A 19749-nucleotide genomic window follows, 5' to 3' on the forward strand; every position below is an offset into this window, starting at 1 on the left:
CGACAGAACCGTCATGTATAAATTTTCTTAGGTTCGTAGGTTCCTTTATTTTAAAACATTTTCAAACGGAACCATGTATACGCAGGAGCTTTGTATACAGTCGGTTCCTTATCAATGTTACACAAAATAAGTGGAGGCTGCCAGGCTTTTTGTAAGGTGTAAATTGTAAATAAATTATGTATGTACGTAACTAAAACAATCGGAACTGTAGTTAGACCCTTTATTTAATAGACGGATGATGACGAGTAAAATGATAAGTACAGAACATTTTAATCCACGAGAATTTGATTTGCACTCTCAGTGTTTGTGTTTATTTTCCTCGCTTTCTTATTTTTTAGCGTTGATAATGTGCAGCAGATATTTAGTCCAGTGAAAACGAAAGCCGGAGGAAATGGTCACAAGCGGTCCCTGCTTGTGGGAGGAACGACAGGTTTTTATACGAGATTTCCTTTCTTTAAACTGCGTCGGCGGATTAACGAATTGAAGAAGGTTACAGCATGTACACGCAGTCGGAAACGACCCTGGCCAAAAGCAGCGAGAAGACCAGCCCCATCAGTGTCATACTGGTGAGCTCTGGCAGTCGGGGCAATAAACTCCTGTTCCGATACCCCTTTCAAAAAGCCGCGGAGAGCAGATCTTCTCAAACAAGTAAGTGAGCTTTTGCTGGCAACTGCCCTGCAATATAATGATCACAGTCATGCTCCAGAAGGTGTTGATCAAGATACCTTGTGAGCACAGCTATTATGAACAGCAGTGAAGGGACAGCAATGAAAGTAATGTTGGTGGCTAAAGTCACAGTGAAGCAGAGTAGCAGTCTGATAAGTGATCCATGTTGCTAAGAATGCATTCAATCCAGAAGACACAAACGCTTGTTTTGTGTTTGAACTGCCAAGCTAGTTACAGTACATCGTCGGAGAGCTGCTTTGTGCTGGCAAGAGTCACAGCAATCTGGAGTCTATCCCAGAAGCACCCTGCTTGGACACCTACCCCTCACCTGGCACGCACGGGGACATGTCTCTGGGCCCTGGACTGCAGGAGCTGAGAGGCAGCAGACCCCACTACATCTACTGCATAACCCTCCAAGACATTTTACAGTTGGGAGTTATTGGAATTATTCAGTTTTAACACTGTCTTATCTTGATCCCTTTAAGATAAGCAGCGAAACCCATATGCTCTGAACACTGTGGCTGACCTCCCTGAAGACCAGGATGGAGATTCAAGGTACTGCAAGCAAGCACTGTTCATGAGTGTCACAATGATGTCAGACATGATTCATTTCTGAATAAACACACGCAGCTTTATTTATTTGTTAAACAGTGGCCAAACAGTCACTGAAATTCCAAAATACAATTGAGAAAAAGATAGATTACATGAGATACAGAACAGGTAACATACAGTATCAGAATGTACTGAATATCCTCATTAGGGCTGTAATGAACTTGATCATACTCCAGTTGTCACAGATTTGGCTGAAGAGTTGCTGTGTATATTTCATTCTGGCTTTCAGAGTTGTCAAAAAAACCCCTAAAACATATGCTTTTAATAGAACATTAACACATCCATTCTAGAAAAAAAAAATGATTGCAGTGGCTTCAGCCCAATGACAGCCTCACTCAGCAGGACAGCAGTAGTTTTGTTACCTATCACATTGATCAAATGGGGATCTATTCACTGCACTTCCAGATGTTTCACTGTGTAATTTCCTTTCATACAGTAAACGCAATATTAAAATTTAATTTAGCCTCTAATGTTCCTAATATTGCGAATGAGCTGCCAAATTCATAACCTATGAACAAGTTGGGCAGAATGCCCACAGGAAGAGCATGGCTCCACCCTGTTGTAACTGCTGGTTCTCCTGCATGAAACAGGTATGCGTGAGATTTGCAAGGCTGCCTTCTTTTTTGACAAGGCCTCTGAGCATTTTTTTGCGGGGAGTTTTTTTTTTCTCTGAAGCCATACATACTAAAAAAATGAGTAGTGCAAAGTTCTTTTTTTTTATTGCACCGAGGCACCACAAGATATTGAATCTCAAGTTTTTCTAGTTGAAGGTTAGTGGTCTGGTGCCTGTTGCAAGAACTGAGCTGCTTCACGGTGCCTCTCTTGAGGAGTCTCGTGATACCTCTGTTTTCTGCTCGGTGTTAAATCTCAGCCTGCGGTGTGCACAGCCTTGGGCCTGGTGCTTGTTGGGATAGGCTGTGGCTGCTCCGCCACCCTCTACTGGTAAAACAGAAGATGGAAGGATGGATAGATGAAATCTAAACCATAAGCTGGGCTCCAGTCTTGAATTTCAAACCCATTGCTTTATAGTGGATAAAAAAACACTTTTTTTTATGGTGGTTTATTTTTGTGTCCCAAGCTGCTCTGAGCTGGGAGTAGATGCAGGTGACGGTTTTAGAGCCTGGAATGGACGGTCTGGCCTGTGTCTGTGCTGCGCTGCGTGTGTCTTTGTGTGCCAACGCAGGCTGCTCCTGCCCAGCAATACTCTCAGTTCAGGAATACTGTCACAGCTGTCACAAGAGCCCAGTTTAGTCTGGGCTGAAAGGCAGCATTTCGATAAAATTACATTATAACACCCTGACAAGGTTATGAACTACTGTATGAAGCTGGTATATTGATGTTTGGCCAAACTTCGGCACATCTTTTAGATTGAGTAGCTGTTGTTTCAATTCAAATATATATTGATTCCATCATACACTTTCTTTTTTTAAACTTTTTTCAGTGCTCAGCGGTTAAAACATTTACCATGAAGTACACCAAATATATGTATATCCAAGCAATACATATATTTACCTTTTAAGCTTTCTGCTTATATTGCAATGAGAGATGTTTGTCTGGTTTTGGTGTTTAATTTTTGTGTTTTTATTTAAGAGTGACTTAAAAACTGCCATTTTGCACACCATTCCTTTTTTTCCCAGTTACTATTTGTATTATCTGTCCCGTTTGTTTTATTAATATGTCCTCGGAGGGGAGAAAACAGTCCGTCGTTTGATTTGGTGCACACAATAAAGATTGACAGACTCTAATTTAGCTCCCGTCCCCTCGGAAAATAGCAGTTACACTTCCATAGAGAAGTGTGTGCTTAAACAAAGGAGTCCTCAAACATTCTGTGAATATCCCCCTTGGAAATGTTGAAGACTGGCTTCTGTGGAGATTCCACTTCACTTATCCTGTGAGGGTAGAGGCTCAGCCCTGCTGCCTGTCTGTACAGCCTGTTCTGGCAGCTTCCTTGACACGTGACTCTGGTGGGCTGAGTTCCTCTGGCCTTCCCAGCAGTCTGCTCGGCACCCGTCGCCTTGGTAACCTCCACACCTGCCTGTTTCCAGTGTTTGAGCTGTTAACAGCCAGCTGAAATTACAGGACGGACAGATTTTACACCATTAGCAGTTCGCCAGCCCTTCATGTGCCACGAGTCTTTACAGTTGTCATCGATGCAGTATGGTTTTTTTATATGTTTTTAAAAGGAGCTGTCTCCGTGCTCTGGTTGCTTTTAAGTCATTCTTATGTCACTGTAATGCTGATTTTGTTTTTTTATTATCCTGTCGTTCACTGTGTTTAGATTGTTTGCTGCATTTTCTTTCTTTTTTGTTTGCCTCTTGCTTTTTGGTTTTTATGCCTATTCCCATTTCAGAGAGCAAACTCCACTAACTGATGAACAGTTGGTAGCAGGGTAAGACTTAATACTTCTAAACCACTCTCTTCTGTCTAGAACACCCCTGTAACCCTTTACTTTCCCTAACTGTTGTGTCTGTATGCATATACATCCATTGACAGTGTACTATAGGTAGAAATATGCTCGATCTGATTTGCTGGTGTGAAATTATTGGATTTGATCATAGCAGGTGTCAGTGTCAGTGGTGATAATGCCGTTGCTCTGTGTCTCTATGCAGTTGCAGGTGAGAGGGTTGAGCAGACATACTGTAAGTGTTTTGCCACCGAGGAGGAGACGTCTGATGTCAAATACAGAACACAGAAGAACAAGTAATGGCTAATTCAGCTCTGAAAAGTAGGGAGAGCAAGCGTTTAGGCTGTGGAAACTTTTCAGCGCTGAGCTAACCTCTACATGTTCCTTTGCAGCCAACGCAGGCTGATACAGCTCCCCTCTCCAACCCCACAGAACACAGAAAGTACCGCACTTCAGTGTGATAATGCTGCAAAGCAAAAACACATGTTGCTGAGCAGTGGTTTTCACTATTTACTCAAGTAACTTGACTTTAAACTTTACATTATTACACATGGCATATACTTTAACACTGTAGCTTTACGTTATTGAGTGTTTTAAAAGCACAGCTGCGTGTTTAATCGCATATTGGCAGTAAATTGTAATAATTTACTTTGTCAGTCACAACACGCCATCAGTTCTGCTGTTGGTGCCCAGCTTCCTGACTAGTTCTGATTCGTCAGTGTAAATGAGAAATTGCTAATCAGTCACTTGAGCCAGTTGATGAAGTCCTGCAGTGGGACGATAACGTCTGTCTGTGAAACAGCTGTCTGTACCGGGATAGCCACCGAGGACGGTGATCTGGACTGCACTGCACGTTACAGATGTTGACTTTGTTCTTCTGTTTTGTCGGTGCTCCTGCATACAGACACTTTTCTTTCCTCGTTCTTTTTTTCCCCCCCACAGAAGAAAAATGCTTTCAAAATCGCGGTGAAGGTGTAAGCAGGCCAATGGCTTCTCACACTGTTGATCACGGGTGTGCTGATTCCCTGTGTAATTGTGTTTCTAATTGAAGTCTGCAGCATGCGCTATCCAAACAGACACGTGCCTGACGCTTTCCTTCTTCGGCACACCTGCCTCTGACACCATCTTCTCCTCGAGAACACATCCATTCCAACGCCTGGCGTATGAAAATGATCGGAATGCAATTCAGTTCTAACCTTTCTGCAAAACGGAGACGAAGTGCTTAATTTGAAGGTCCAGAATAAAATGTTTCCCCCCTTAATCCCCCTCTCCCACCCCCCCCTCCTTCCCTCCTTCCCTCCTCCCTTTCCCTGGATTGATAGCCTCACGGCTCGCTTCGCTTCCCTGCCTCATCCTGTTTTCCCCCGAAAGGTTTTCCGACATCATCCTGGCCACAATCCTGGCCACCAAGTCCGACATGTGCGGGAAGAAGTTTGAGCTGAAAATTGACAACGTGCGCTTTGTGGGGCACCCCACTCTCCTCCAGCACACCCACACTCTCCAGGTGAGGCTCCCTCTCTCCAGGGCTCTAGTGTCAGCACTGCTGCTCAGTGCCTTGTCGCTTGTCGCTCACACATGAATGTGATTTTTATCCGAAAACTTTAAATTGCATAATAACCGGGACAGTTGCCATAGCCTGCACTTCAGTACCCCCAGCATCCTTTGTATTGTGGGGTCCGTTGCTCTTTTCTGTGCGAAGGTCTGTAGCTCCACTTAGTGGTGGCGTTTGTTTTGTCTTCTCAGTCAATGGTAAACTGTAAGATTATTGTTCCCTCTCCAAGCACACACCAGGCAGTCTGTGCGGTGGGCAGAGACAGATCTCTGCGTTTTTTCCTGCGGCGGTATTATTAGCCGTGCACCCACAGGACTGCTGTTTTCTACAGTCTTCCTTGAAACCACATTCCCAAGGTGAATCAATCTACAGAGGCTGGATAGATACCGAACAGAACTGCAAGTCTGTAATTACTTGCTTCTGGATGCTGTAGCACCTTGTTTTTCACATACCTGATGACCGCAGTGTGTGGCTTTGTGCTTCAAGTTTAGTTTTTATTTTTCTTTGGATTTTTTCCCCCCTTCCAGAGGAACATTTAGATTACTCTTATTTTAGGCAGTTATTGAATATTATTGATTAATACAATCATGTTTGTTTTTAATTAATATAATATATTATATTAATTAATATTATTAATTAATTTAAATTATCCTGCTGCCCATTGTCACTATATAGTCCACAGCTTGAACATGATGTGCCCCAAAATAACATTCACTTGTTTTTGTGTAAAGTATTGGACTGTGTTCTAAAGAGCCGCTTTTAGCATTTAACAGTGGTTAAAATGCTAGCCGTGTACGTTTCCCCATGTTTGTATTGTGACTCTGCAGATCAGCCCGTGTGTTTTCTTCTCTGTCCAGGTGTCGAAAACGGACCCTTCGCCCAAGAGGGAGATTCCCACTATGATTCTCTTCAATGTCGTCTTTGCTCTGCGGGTAGGAAATGCGTTTAATTCTCTATCTAAGATTGGATAAGATCACTTTATTGGCCATATACAATTTCTTGCATTAGGAATTTGTCTTTTCGCAGACCCCAGCTTGCTCTCCATGAGACACAAAGACAGGGAGAGAAGCTGGGGGTCAGAGCGCAGGGTCAGACATTTATATGGCGCCCCTGGAGCAGCTTGGGTTAAGGGCCTTGCTCAGGGGCCCAACGGAGTAGGATTCCTCTTCCGGCCGCGGGATTTGAACCGGCAAACCTTCCAGCCACAGCCACAGGCGCAGGTCCTTAGCCACAGTGCCATCGCTCTGCCCATCTATACATCCCGGGGGACGAGCTCCTGTCCCGTTGACAGTTGCAGTTTTTATAGTACGGTGCCCTAAGACGTCCTTTCTCTGTTCCGACTCCAGCTCCGTACTTTGTCGAGTCCTTTTCCAGCCGAGCTTGTGCTGGGCAGGGAACTGGAGCTGGAGCGGTTCGGAAATGAGCACCCGAAGTGGGAGCCCGAGTGCACCAGGAAGTGAGCCCAGCCTGGAACACGCTGTATGACAGGTTGCCCTAAAGAATGAGCGGCCCACGTGTTTAAAGACACTTGCACATTGCTGCACAGACTGTTTTTCGTGGTATTTCATTTGTACGATTTGTGTGCTTTTATTTTAGAAAGGTGTTTGAATGTTTGTCTTTTCTCAGTGTTTCATGTTTCCTTTCTTTTGCTTCCTCTTAATGCAGTTCAGATGTAAGAGGGTTTTTTTATTGTTATTTAAAAGAACTGGGTATTTTAATAATACAGCCGTATTTTAAAATTGTTTTTCTGTATGACGGCTGTTGCATGAAGATGTCAGCTGTCTATAACACATTTAATGTTGGGCCTCTTCGACACAGACGACACTTGCTGGCATTCTGATTGCTGGATGACTGGACCAGTATAAATGGCAAGTCAAGGAAATAAAGGACTTGACACCTGACCTAAGCAAGCATGCTATTATAAAACCAAATGCACCTGTCCTTTCTAACAGCAAAATGAAAAGCAACTGAAGGAATTATATTTGCAGGTGCTTGTTTTTATAGATTTATGCTTAAGATCATTGAGTTTTTTGGGGGGTTTTTTGCATTGGGAATGAAAGAAATGACTTTTATGAAAGGGGACTTTTAGCAGACAGCGAGAGACTAGGTGCCCCCCCCCCGCCAGGTCGTCAGCGTGCAGGGTCAGTACATGGAACAGGGAGGGGGCAGCTCCAGCCTGCTGTGATAAGCAATGGGACAGGTCATCTCTCCTGTGCATGCACTGGGCTGGGCAGGGGCGCAGGCTGCACATCATGGTAATCAGCCTCTGCAGCCTGCCCTGCCCTAGGCTATGATGTCTTTTTAAGTGACTCAGCAAAAGGACTCATTTTCACAAAGTACTGAGTCACAGTTTATAAGACATGGTTGCCTATCTGCCTCAGTGTCTGTTAGGTTTATCTTCACAAGGTGTAGTCAGCAAAAAAACAGGAGTTCACTACCGCCCATAAGCTGCCCAGCATGACATGACCTTAATTCTGTGCAATTATTTCATAAAGGCAATGCTGTTTAAAAATGAACACAGGCATCTAGAAATTTGTGTTATTGTAAATTCTGCAAACTGATCTCTAGTTTTTAATAACATTTCGATTCCACTTTACAAGGGAATCCATATTTAATTTGGATTCTGCTATACAAGCCCCTTATATTTTTGCTATGTTTGTGCAAATACTCACCAAAGTAGTCATAAGTATATGTTACGTGCAAAGTGTTTAATTCTTTTCTTAAATTGGAGCTTTCTGTTTGTACTTAAAACTGACGTGGAATTCTGTATAACGTCTTGCCATTTAAGTTTTTCTTTAGATCAGAGGTTGTACAGCTTTCTGCACTTGTCTCCTGAACTGGTCCTCCAGTCAGCTGAAGGAAATAGGAGCTGGAATTCAGTTGACTCTGTAGGCAATGAATAAGAAAGTCTCCAATTGCAGTGAGTTAGGTGCAGGTTCTCTTCCTTGTAATTTGAGTTTTGGAGTCTCGGGAAAACTATCCTTCACTGTAGTAATGTAACTTTAAAGCAGCACACGCTGAGCACTGTACGTTCTGCGTTACCATTTAAAAAGCGGAGTCTGGCTTCCACAGTGGTCTTGCACCACGGTTAGCCCTGCCAGAGACGAATGTCAGCATAGCTGTGGTCTTGGTTTTGGGGATGGTGGTTAACATGCAGTGAATGCGCCGAGCTGCACGTCGCGAAGTTCGGGGGAAAGGTGGAGCGCTGAGCCCCCGCTGTCTCCCCGCAGGCCAACGCCGACCCCTCGGTGATCAGCTGCATGCACAACCTGTCGCGCCGCGTGGCCATCGCCCTGCAGCACGAGGAGCGGCGCTGCCAGTACCTCACGCGGGAGGCCAAGCTGATGCTGGCCCTGCAGGACGAGGCCACCGCCATGGCGGAGAGTGAGTGCGCCCCGTGCTTCGCCCCGCGCGGAACTCGCAGTGGGAGGGGATGTTTCTTTCAGCCCGGCTGGGTTTCTGATTCTCTCGCGCTTCAGCCTGTTCGAGAGCCGAGAGGAGGGAAGGGAGTGCTGTCTGTCCGTGCCCTTTCACTGTATGGCCACCGCCTCGTCTTCCTCTTCACCCGCATTCTCCCTTCATGTATTCCCTTGTGTGTAGCGGACGGAGGCCTGCAGTCCCCCTTCTGGCAGATACTGCCCAAATGCAAACTGGCCCAAGACTTAAAGGAGGCTTATGACAGGTGGGTAGCCTTTTCAACTGGTTTAAAGGGTGAAATTGGTACCAGTTGAAGTAACACATCCAGCTCACACACAAACCTGCTTTATAATTCATTACACTTTTGGTGACCTTGCCCATAAAAGACGGGAGGCGTGTGTAGTGTTGTTAACGTGTGTGTGAAACATACTAGACTCATGCGAAAGATTATTTCTAAGACTGTTTATTACACTGGCAAGCAGCTGCAGGTGTATCGGAAACGAATGCAAGGTGTTTGCTGGTGTCTTGCAGTCTCTGTACCACCGGAGCAGTTCGACTGCACATCAACAACTGGCTGGAGGTGAGTTTCTGCCTGCCTCACAAGATCCACAGAGTGGGGGGCAACCACATCCCTCCCGAGGCCCTGGAGCGAAGTCTGAAGGCTATTCGGTGAGCCTGTGGAAACTTTACCCTCCCTTTTAGTTTCAGTGCTGTCTTCGCTGTCCTTCAACAGTCAGCCTTTAGCCTTTAGGTTTACAGTAGATAAACTTGCGCTGGCAACTGATGAGGTTTGACTGCCCCCTAGTGGTCAGAAGACCTACTTTTTTTTCGCACTGTTTGGAACCCCTTCTCAATCATAAGCAAACAAATTATAGTACATTATTCTTTGTCACTGTAGCTTCATTGAGCACAGGTCTGTAACGTTACAAGGAGGCTCTCCCGTTTGCACACTTTATCATTACAGATTCTATATTAAATGAATCCAGAGCGTAAAAAAAATGAAGAACACCAAAGTGCTTAAGAACAAAATGAATAGCACTTTAAAAAGAGACCCAGCGGCCCAGAAATTGACTTAGTGTAGCACAGCTCTCATCCCTGGCTACAGGTCTGCTGTTGTTTGTCACCTAGTTACTAGCTCTTCACCAAGGCCTCCAGGGAAGTGGAAAGATCAGGCTCTTTTAAGCCTTGCAGGGCCACAGTCCTCCCCCAGTACATATATCTGTTCCTACGTGACTTATTTGAGAGTTCAGTGTCCGTTGGGAGTGCGAGCTGCAGGTGACCCTGTGTGTCCCTGCAGCCCCTACCATGCGCTGCTGCTGCTGGACAGCGAGAGGGCCCTGCTGAGCCAGCTGCCCCTGGACTGCTCCCCCGCCCTGGTGCGCGTCATCAAGACCTGCTCCGCGGTCAAGAACCTGCAGCAGCTGGCTCAGGACGCGGACCTGGCTCTGCTGCAGGTACACGTGCACGGACGCACACACACGCACACCACACGCACGCACGCACGCACACCACACGCACGCACACCACACGCACGCACACCACACGCACGCACACCACACGCACGCACGCACGCACACACGCACGCACACACAGCGCTGCTGTGGTCCCTTCCCTGCTCTTCCCAGAGGCTCGAGAAGGGGGAGCTGATCTGTGCAGGAAACCCTGCGTCCCTAAGGGCACCACTTCTGAGAGGGCTGTCAAATGAACGGAACAAAAGCACAGATGCACACAGGAGAGACCATTCCACCCTTCCAGCCCTTTCATTGGTGAATAATACCGAAGCGGATCGATAGAAGGATCCCAACCAGACATGTACGTAAATAATCACGGGTCTCGGCTTCAGCAGCACAGCTGGGTGGCTTGTTCCAGACTCCCGCCACCCTCGGGGTAAAGACGTGCTTCCTGTTCTCTGCGTAGTTTCCTGTGGGCCGAGTGAAACTCGCTGCTCATTCTGGACGGTGAAAAGGGAGAGACCTGTTCACAGCAGTTACACTTGCAGAGATACTTTAACTGCAGTTCCGTGTGGCTTTCTGGAGAGAGTGCACGTGGCGTTTTTTAGATCTTGCCTTCTTTTTTCAACTCTGCAGACATAGTTTTAAGCTTTAATTAAACTTCATAGTTTATCCTGGGGCCTAAATCTCCAGACTTGCCAATTTTTGAATTGTAGTAGAGCACCTTTGCTTTTATAATCATTTTAAAAAATTGTAGATGTTTTGATATGTGTACCGAATAAGACTCCACTTGTAAACTGGATTTTAGTGGTGATTATCACTTCTGTAGTAAGGCTGGTTTAGGTTGGGTGATACTGACGCCTCGTGGAGAAACTAAGTACTGCACTTAAAATATTCTACTGTATCATTTTGGTTTAATTTTCCTTTTAACTAATTTATATATGACACAGGAAAACTAATTGGAATAGTGCAAACAATAACGTTATCTTCCTGCATGTGTTACAAATTGGTATTCCTAGCATTTAAACATCAGGGGTGCAGATATACAGCACATTGAACTAGAAATCCCTTTTCTCTTGGGGAGTAGGGCAGTTGTTTTTGCACTGGGTTCAGACACTTCACTGTCATCTGTGGAACTTAGCTTGTGGGGATTTATTTTTAAAAGCAACTCTTTGTCCAGCTTTCTCTTCTTCTCTCCCTCCTCTTAACCAATCACAACAAAAGTTCTTCTCTTTTTGAAATAAGAATCTGTGTCATACAGGAAAAACAGAAAAACGTGCATTATTCACGCCAACATCTGGGACCAACAGGATACACACCAGCCACCACAGAGTGTCCTGGAGCAGGAAAGGGGGCTGTTCTATAGAAACTAAGCTTAACAAAGTGAAGCCTGTTTCAGATTTGAGTCCCGACTGGGGGGTGGGACGATCGGCTCAAGGGAGAGGGCCTGGGGGATTGGGGTTCTTTTCAAACCTTTTTGGTCACCCCACATGTGGGACTGGCGAGTTCTGGCATTGAAAAGGCGTCCTCCACTGCAGTGGAAATAACGGAGTCCAGCGGGACGTGTCTTGTGACACATTTGCAGTGTCCTCCTCTCTGCTCTCTTGCAGGTGTTTCAGCTTGCAGCACACCTGGTGTACTGGGGCAAGGCCATCATCATCTACCCCCTGTGCGAGAACAACGTATACATGCTCTCCCCTCATGCCAACATTTGTCTGTAAGTCTTGTTTGCGTCAAACAAACGAAAAAAAAAGATTCACTTTTCCTTTCCCTGCCAAATGCCCTTGTGGTTCTCACCCGGTGGACATCTCCGGTGTGCTGAAAGATGCATGTCTCAGTCCCATGCCTGGGCTGTCCTGTGGCATGGTTTACTGTTTGCACCCTGTGCTCAGGGTGGGGCCTAAGTGCACATATGCAAAGGACAGCTTTGTGCCGTCTGTTTCATTGTTAGAAAAGCTTTGCTGCCGAAATAATTAGGGTTTTACATAGACGTACGCAGTTAAGCATGTGTGCAAACTTATTAAGCCTTTATTAGCAAGCCTCTACAGTGTACAGTAACACTGTAGGTTTCTTTCATCACAGCGGGAGAGATGTTGTCCAGCTGTCAGGAGGTTCTCCAGCCCAACTTCCCTTGCTCATTTACTGGCACGCTCTCGATTTGCACTCTGAGCCGTAGGGGAATAAAATAACAGTCTTCTGCAGATGAACCAAATCAGATTGCAGAGTCAGGCCCCCATGGCTTTCTATAACTGCGTGTTCCTGCACCAAGACAGGCTTTTTTGCGGACTGGGTAAATGTGGCCAAGGTATTGTATTGGAGCTGAAGCATCAAAGTGAACCGCACATCCCTCCAGGGAGATAATGAATTCCTTGCTCAGCCAGACCTTTTATTAGCTCGGGCAGGATCAGCTGTGAACACACTCCCCCCTCCGAGACAGAGCACAAAGCCAGAGGTTTTCCAGCTGCCTCGGGCAGCGGAGCTTCTCTCCCCCGGCTGAATTTAATGGCAAACAGAGGTAAAGTACTGTTCTTGAGTCAGTTCTGTTACAGCAGGGAAGGAGACCTGATTTTTTTTTCCTCTGGCAGGATGGATTGGAGGATGTGACAGGGGCTGTGTTAGAATCTTCTTAGCTATTGCTGATTATTCACTGACAGTGTTTTCCCCTTCTTTCTAAGTCTTTTCCTTATTGTCTCTGTTTGCGTGTTTGGCCTTTTTAATTATCTTAGAAAAAACAAAGCAACAAAACAGTTGTTGGGGATGGCTGGTACCCCGCAGTAAGAGGGAATTAGTTAGAAGGCGCATTGATTTGAGCGCCCATGGTGGGGGAGGCACAGGGAAGAAGCACTGAGGTTCGTGCACAGAGGCAGAAAGGAGAAAAGCTCCCCTCGGAAGCAGGGAGTCGGGTCCCGACTGTAACTAATTCAAGACAAACAGCAGGACGAAGCGCCAGAGGAGCGCGCTGGCAGCTGCTGCGCCGGCCTGGTTGTGTCCCGCGCTGGCCTCCTGTGGCTTGGCTGTCCAATCGCAGGACAGGGCAGGCGGAGGGGAGGGGGCGGGGCAGCGTGCTCGCCCTGTCGCCACTGGCCTGGCCCCCCTCCCGCCCGCTCCGCCCACAGCCGCTTACAGGCATGCAGGGGCCCCTGCTGGCACCAGTCAGTCAGGGTTTCTCCTCGTGTCTCGGATCAGTTTTTATTCAGTACGTTTCCTCGTCTTTCTGACCCCCCCCATTAAAATAATAACTTTTTTCTCTTTCGTATTGTTGAGTTATGCCGAAGTAATAAATAAATATAAATAATCCTTACACTTATATATAGCGCTTTTCTGGACACTCCACTCAAAGCGCTTCACGGGTCATGGGGATCCCCTCCACCACCACCAGTGTGCAGCCCCACCTGGATGATGTGCCAGTCCTCTCCCCACACACCAGCTCTCAGTGCGGAGGAGAGCAGAGTGATGAAGCCAGTTGGAGGTTATTAGGAGGCCAGGATTGGTAAAGGCCAGTGGAAGATGTAGCCAGTGAACGGTATAGTGTCCCCGTCACTATAATGGGGCATTAGGACCCACACAGGCAGTGAGCGCCCCCTATTGGCCCCACTAACACCTCTTCCAGCAGCAGCCTCAGCTTTCCCAGGAGTCTCCCCTAAAGGTACTGGCTGAACTGCAGTGAAGTGAGGTTGCAGTGTCAAGTCAGTGTTAAACAGTCGGGTGAGTGGCATGTCTGGTGTTGTGTCAGAGGGCTGCCGGACAGACAGACGGCAGTAACGCTCCCTGTGTTTCCTCTCCTAGCTACTCCCCGTTGGCTGAACATTTCGCACAGCAGTTTCCGGGCCACGACCTGCCCTCCATGCTGGCCAAGTTTTCCCTGCCCGTGTCCCTGTCGGAGTTCCGGAACCCTCTGGACCCTCCAGTGGAGGAGGTCAGGATATGCACCCACCGGAAAAGCAAAGCCAGATCTTTAATTATCCTAATGTCATAATAATCTGAAAGTGGAAAACTTCCGAGCTCCGTAAGAGTTGGCGTGAAAGAGGCCTGATTATTGTTTGCACTTCTGGATAGCGTTAGAAAACGGCTTTGAAACAAAACATCTTCTTGCTTGCAGGTTTCTTCCAGTGTCTGTGGTAGGTATTTTTGCATCCTTAGGAGACACAGGATACGTTGTGTTTGTTCTCTGCGTGTTGTTCTGTGTCCATCTGAGTATTGCAGATCCTCTCTGCAGAGGCGTGCTGAGAAACAGGCATTCCAGCTGCGCCAACACCGCTCGGACCCACCTTGAACATGTACAGTAGGACAGAAGGGAAACAAATGCGAAACCTGTACTGAAGTACCGCTCACAAAGCACCTTAAAATCCAGCGTTTGCACTAAATGACATCATTTTTATGTGTCTTGAAGCCAGTGGCTGCCTTTTAAAAAAATAGTGAATCAGAAAACATTTCATCAACTGGTTTGTTTTTCTGACAAAATCTGGTGAACTAAAACCGCCCGCGCCAGCCTGTATATTAAAGAGCAGATGAAGTGAGAGTAGCAGAGCCTTCCAAAGCTAATAAGTGGATCTGCGCTTGTCGGACCAAGGCCAGAGGGGGGTGTCTTTTTCATTCTGGCTCTCTGATGGCGAGTGGCCTTGGCTTGCCCGCCATGTGTCTCGCCCCAGCTTCGTTGACTCGGCAGCTCTTGAGGTTTCTGTACAAGTACACCACAGGCCTGGCAAGTGGTTAGAGACGAGCGGGAAGCGTTTATCGATACTGCAGCTGTGTGTTGCCGAGAGCTCAAAGGGGGTTCTGATCTCATACTTCACTTACTTCCTTTCCTCGCATTTCCTGCATCTGACCCTCAGAAGGGTGGTAAGGCCACACCAACGAACTAAAATCGCAAGACATGGTAGAATGGTGGTGTAGCTCTTGGGCTCAGGGTCGGAAGGGCACACAGTAGTTGCTCCTCCCGTAGATACCCAGCAGAAGGGAAGGATCTGAGAGGTGTTCAGCTCCCAGTGGGCCTTCTGGAAGAGTCCTGTCTCTGATCTAAATAAAAGCAGAACGGAGAAGTATTTTTAGAGCTACTCCACCATCTGTATAAGAAGAGAAGAAAGAGTTATGAGACCCTTGCTATCTTATTTTCTATTATATTTTTGCTTGGCTAAAGTTCAGTGCATAGAGGTGATTTATCTGCAGTGCTGTATCGAGACTAGGTCTGCTGGGGTGGATTGTAATAAGTTTTTATGAGTCAGCAGCGCAGTATGATAAAGAATATAACTCCCCTAACAGATTAGGATTTAGTGTCCAGCTTTGCAGGGCTTAATTCCCATGAGTCAGAATTACTGATGAGGCCAGGTAATTGATCTGAGAATCTCACATCGCCATTTCTTGAAAGAAGCCAGGGGATTGGCTTTGACAGCATGGCTGGGTAGCTCATTTCAGCCGCGCAAAACCCTTTTGCTTCAAGATACCTCCTGGTCTTAGTCGTAAATGCATTTCCACATAGTTTCCTCTTGACGATCTCGAATACTTGAATCGGCCCACGACAAGCCCACATCAGAAGAGATCTGTGAGAGATGCGAGCCATGCCTGGCCGCCTGGATGGGCACGGGTTGAAGCCGTACGGCGTTTGCGCACATTAAGGTTAAAGGTCAAGTCCTTGCCGCTCTTCGCACACTGACTCTCCTGTGCTGTGTCCCCCCCCGGCGGCAGGCTAACCTGATCCAGATGGTGATCTGGATGCTGCAGCATCGCCTCCTGATCCAGCTGCACACCTACGTCTGCCTGCTGGTGCCCCCCAGCGAGGAGGAGCAGCGGCCGCGGGACGAGGAGCTGCCCCTGGCGGCCCGCGTGGGGGGGCGCAGTCTCAGCACCCCCAGCGCCCTGAGCTTCGGCTCCCCAAGTACGTCACATTGCTGCTGCTGCTGTCGCTGCCGACGCCCCACAAGGGCTTTTCAGAGCTCCGATGCTCTGGTGAAAACGCGTGCCCCCCCCCCGAAATAAACGAAGCTGAATGCTTTTCCACTGCAGGGACACTGCCTCCTCCGTCGTGCCTCAGCAGGGGAGGGCTGTAGGCACTTCATGTGCTGCAAGGTTTCCACCTCTCCCCTCGCGGGGTCTCTTTCAGGAGCAAGTGCAGCTCTGGAGCGCGGAGAGCTGAAAGGAAACGTGTTTCCTGTTCCTGTGCGATCTGGTTGGGGAGAGCGCAGTGAAACACCAGGCCTCGAGGTGCCAAACACCGCTGGCTTTCAAGGTGTCTGAGTTCTGGGTTACGGACATCCTTAAGATGAATATAGGAATGGTTACAAACGAGCAGAGGCCAGTTGGTCTGTGAGCTAAGCTTTTCCGGACAGTGGCGTTGTTGAGGTAATAGGTGGTGGTTGATTTAGTGTAATAGGAAAATGTGGAAAAACATAGCTCAGCTGGCAGGAGATACGGGATTCAAGGGAAACTTGCTGTCGGACATAAAAATGAGTCCTCGATCACAGAAGAGGAAACAAAATGATTTGGCACCTGCTGTGAACTCCCACCCCTGGCGGTCTCCTTGCTCGTCTCTGGGACTCTGGGGATACGGTTGTTCTGCTCAGCCAAGTGTGGAGGTGGGTGTCTGCGCCCATTTTCTTTTTTTTGGTTAGGTGACATCCTGGCATTCGTGCTTCAGGCAGCGGTAGTTTAACGTGGCCTTTCTGGACGCCCCAGTGTAGGTCTGTGGTTTCTCAGAGCTGACTGTCGCTTGCTTCCCCCCCCCGACCCCGCCAGCCAGCAGCGACGACATGACCCTGACGAGCCCCAGCATGGACAACTCCAGCGCCGAGCTGGCCCCGGGGGGGGACTCGCCCCTCAACAAGAGGATGACGGAGACGCTGCTGGCCAGCCTGACGGAGCACGAGCGGCAGGTCATCCTCAGCATCCCGGCCGCTCAGAACCCGGAGGACCTGCGCATGTTCGCCAGGTGCGCCGCTCCCGACCCCGACCCCAACCCCTCTGACCGCACAGGCTGCTACAGAGATAACCCGCCTGGTGCACTCGCTGCTCTCCTAACACCGCAGCCACCTGCTCGGGGTGCAGGTCGCTCAGCGAACCTCCAGCGTTGGAGAGGTTGACGCTGCTTCCCTGCGGTTTTTTAGTCACTTGGTTTTTGCTTCCTCACTCCAAGGGCACGTTCTTGGGGTTCAGGACGTTGGGAGAGCAAGGCTCATGGGTTGCTGGAGTGAAAGTGGTCAAAGCCTCTGCTGGTGTTTCTTAACCGTAAACCCTTTTGTAGGAAAACTGAAAACGTCTACTTTAGTGGTATGCAGCTGTGGAATTTCATATGGGTGCTATAGGCAGCCTGTAGGAAAATTGTACAGTGAGTGCATGTTCACTACACCCTGTGCCAGCGCCAAATGTGCACCAGGTTTTTTTCCAGGACTAGCGGTGAAGGTGTGTACTGCTCTTTAACTCTTCTGGTTAAAGTGACAGCCTCCTCTAGTTCCTTCACCCTGATCTTATTATGTTAAGCGCATATCCAAGAGAAACCTCAGAGATTTTTGGGGGGGTGTAGAGTTGAGCGGGTGAAATCGAAATCTTGGTGAAGGAGTTTCGCCCGTGGGGCCGGTGAGCTTGTGTCAGGGGGTTGGAGGTTCTGGGTTTGAGGAACGGCGTCGGTATGAATTTTGTGATGTCGTCCCCCCAACCCCCCAGGCTGCTGCATTACTTCCGAGGGCGGCACCACCTGGAGGAGATCATGTACAACGAGAACATGCGGCGCTCCCAGCTCAAGACACTCTTTGACAAGTTCCGCAGCGTGCTGGTGGTCACCAACCACGAGGACCCAATCATCTCCCTATTCCAGTCACCCCTGGACTGAGGTGGCCACGACTCTGCCAGCCGGCGCCCCGAATGTCATGCCAGCAGCCTGCTCACATCCCTGCCCTTTGCTCACCACTGGCTTCCACTGCTGGAGCCTGCTAGTGGCGCTGTGGCTGGAAGAGTGATGACACGGGGGACATTGCTGACATGTGTAGGGGAGAGGCAGTCCTACCCCCTGCTTTCCTGGAGGGATGTGGAAATTGTGTCCTGCTGAGATTTCTCAGGTCAACGAATGTTAACCAACGCTACTGAACCTAGATGACAGAGATGTCTACCAGACAGGCAGCCTCACAGTTACAGCCATCAGCTAGCACCAAAGTGAGATGGAGTTGCGCTGGGCTTGCTGTTCCATCCACAAAGGTGAAACTGAAGAGGAGATCCTGCAGGCTTGTCCTCGTCTCGCCAACATCTAGAAAGTGATACGTCACAAGGCCACATGGCCTTGCTGTCTTCACAAAGGAGGAGCCTGTTCATGGACAATCATCATAGACTCTTGACAGACCACAGCTGGCACTTACTGATCTTAAAAAAAGACCGCCTAACTGTGGAAATTAAAATGAAGGACATCGATTTATATGTTCTGCACTGCTGTGAATACAGTAACTAAACTGCTGCTTAACTTAGTTAATATATGTCAGGATTGAACCTGATTGCTACAAAATCTTCTCGATGAAATTCACATTACAGATTATCTGCATTAACCCAACCCCCTACTGCAATCAACAGCTACCATTCTTAACATTAACTCTGTATGAGGTGATGATTTTAGGGACTTTTGATCTGTACAGAAAACCAGCATTGCTGGCGCGTCTGAAAGACACCAGATCCTTACTTCACTTAACCATGTCACCTTTAGGACATTGTGCACAACACTGCCCTCCACCCGCTTTCTCTGTGGTGAGATTATTCATTTTTCACCCAAGAAGATCAAAGACACTGTAATGCCCTCTGTAATAATGCCTTCGTTAATACTGTTGATGTATGAAGTTTTGCAATATAGTGCTCAGCAGCCCTTTAGGGTGAATATATGCAAGTGTGATTTAAGAATCGTGCTATGAAGTGCTTCAGATGTCCCACAGAAGTCCCAATGTGTGAACAGTGAGCGTGGACAAAGAATAAGAATAACTCAGTAAGCATGTCAAACACACGAGAAGCTTCTGCACAAAAAAATTTGTTTTGCAACACAAATAATGCAAAGTCTCATCGAATGGATTTCAGAAACTCGTAAAATAGCTTTAACTAGATTAACCAAATCCAGAACAAATAATGAAACTTGAGCAGAGATTGATTTGCGGATGTGAGTTTTCAGGTACTTGTGTGTTACCGTTAGAAAATCAACTGTGTCCTGTTACACTCTGAGCTGGGAACAGCTGATTGACTTCTGATTAATGATGATGTACTGTAGGTAGTGTTATTCTGAGATTCAGCAGCCTTCTTTGAGAAACAGCAGGAATTTAATTTCAAATTGTGTTGCAACACTGGATGATGCATCTGCTGTTTACAGTATTAAAACAAGTCTATGACTATTCTGTCTTTGGTATTAATTACGGAAGATGCAGCATGCGATATCCACGCCTGTGTCACTGGGTTTCTGACACATTGTGTAGTATTGTGTATTGCAATGCTTCTTCTGATGATGAATCAGTTGTTTGTTGTGTTGCTAAGGTACAGGGAACGGGGCTGAGCTCATGCATATTTTAAACAGAAGAGGTGGAAAATGAGAACTGTGCACAATGGGTATTGACTCTTCATATTATCGGGTAGTTCTGCAAGTGAAGAGCAAAAATCATCGGGCATGCTGAGGAACAGGTGCTCCTGATTCTCGC

At 47.5% G+C, this 19749-nt stretch overlaps 1 protein-coding gene across 3 annotated transcripts; it reads left to right on the forward strand.

Annotated features, from left to right (window-relative positions):
* The first annotated feature begins 86 nt into the window (after nucleotides 1–86).
* nprl3 (NPR3-like, GATOR1 complex subunit) lies at nucleotides 87–19450 on the forward strand. Of its 3 annotated transcripts, XM_088936260.1 has the most exons (15): nucleotides 114–648; nucleotides 1152–1221; nucleotides 3629–3667; nucleotides 5054–5186; nucleotides 6092–6166; nucleotides 8465–8618; nucleotides 8835–8916; nucleotides 9183–9320; nucleotides 9949–10105; nucleotides 11713–11819; nucleotides 13889–14018; nucleotides 15240–15243; nucleotides 15729–15974; nucleotides 16832–17024; nucleotides 17756–19443. In XM_088936260.1, exons 1-15 carry the CDS (start codon nucleotides 498–500, stop codon nucleotides 17919–17921), a joined length of 1845 nt encoding a protein of 614 aa, XP_088792386.1. In that variant the 5' UTR covers nucleotides 114–497; the 3' UTR covers nucleotides 17922–19443. The 3 variants fall into 3 exon arrangements, with proteins under 3 accessions (XP_088792385.1, XP_088792386.1, XP_088792384.1); XM_088936258.1 differs by lacking the exon at nucleotides 15240–15243 and having other exon boundaries at nucleotides 15785–15974; nucleotides 17756–19450; XM_088936259.1 differs by lacking the exons at nucleotides 3629–3667; nucleotides 15240–15243 and having other exon boundaries at nucleotides 87–648; nucleotides 15785–15974; nucleotides 17756–19450.
* The last annotated feature ends 299 nt before the right edge of the window (nucleotides 19451–19749 follow it).

Source organism: Atractosteus spatula, chromosome 18 (assembly GCF_055471065.1).
Source record: "Atractosteus spatula isolate fAtrSpa1 chromosome 18, fAtrSpa1.hap1, whole genome shotgun sequence".
In the NCBI taxonomy this organism is placed as follows: Eukaryota; Metazoa; Chordata; class Actinopteri; order Semionotiformes; family Lepisosteidae; genus Atractosteus; species Atractosteus spatula.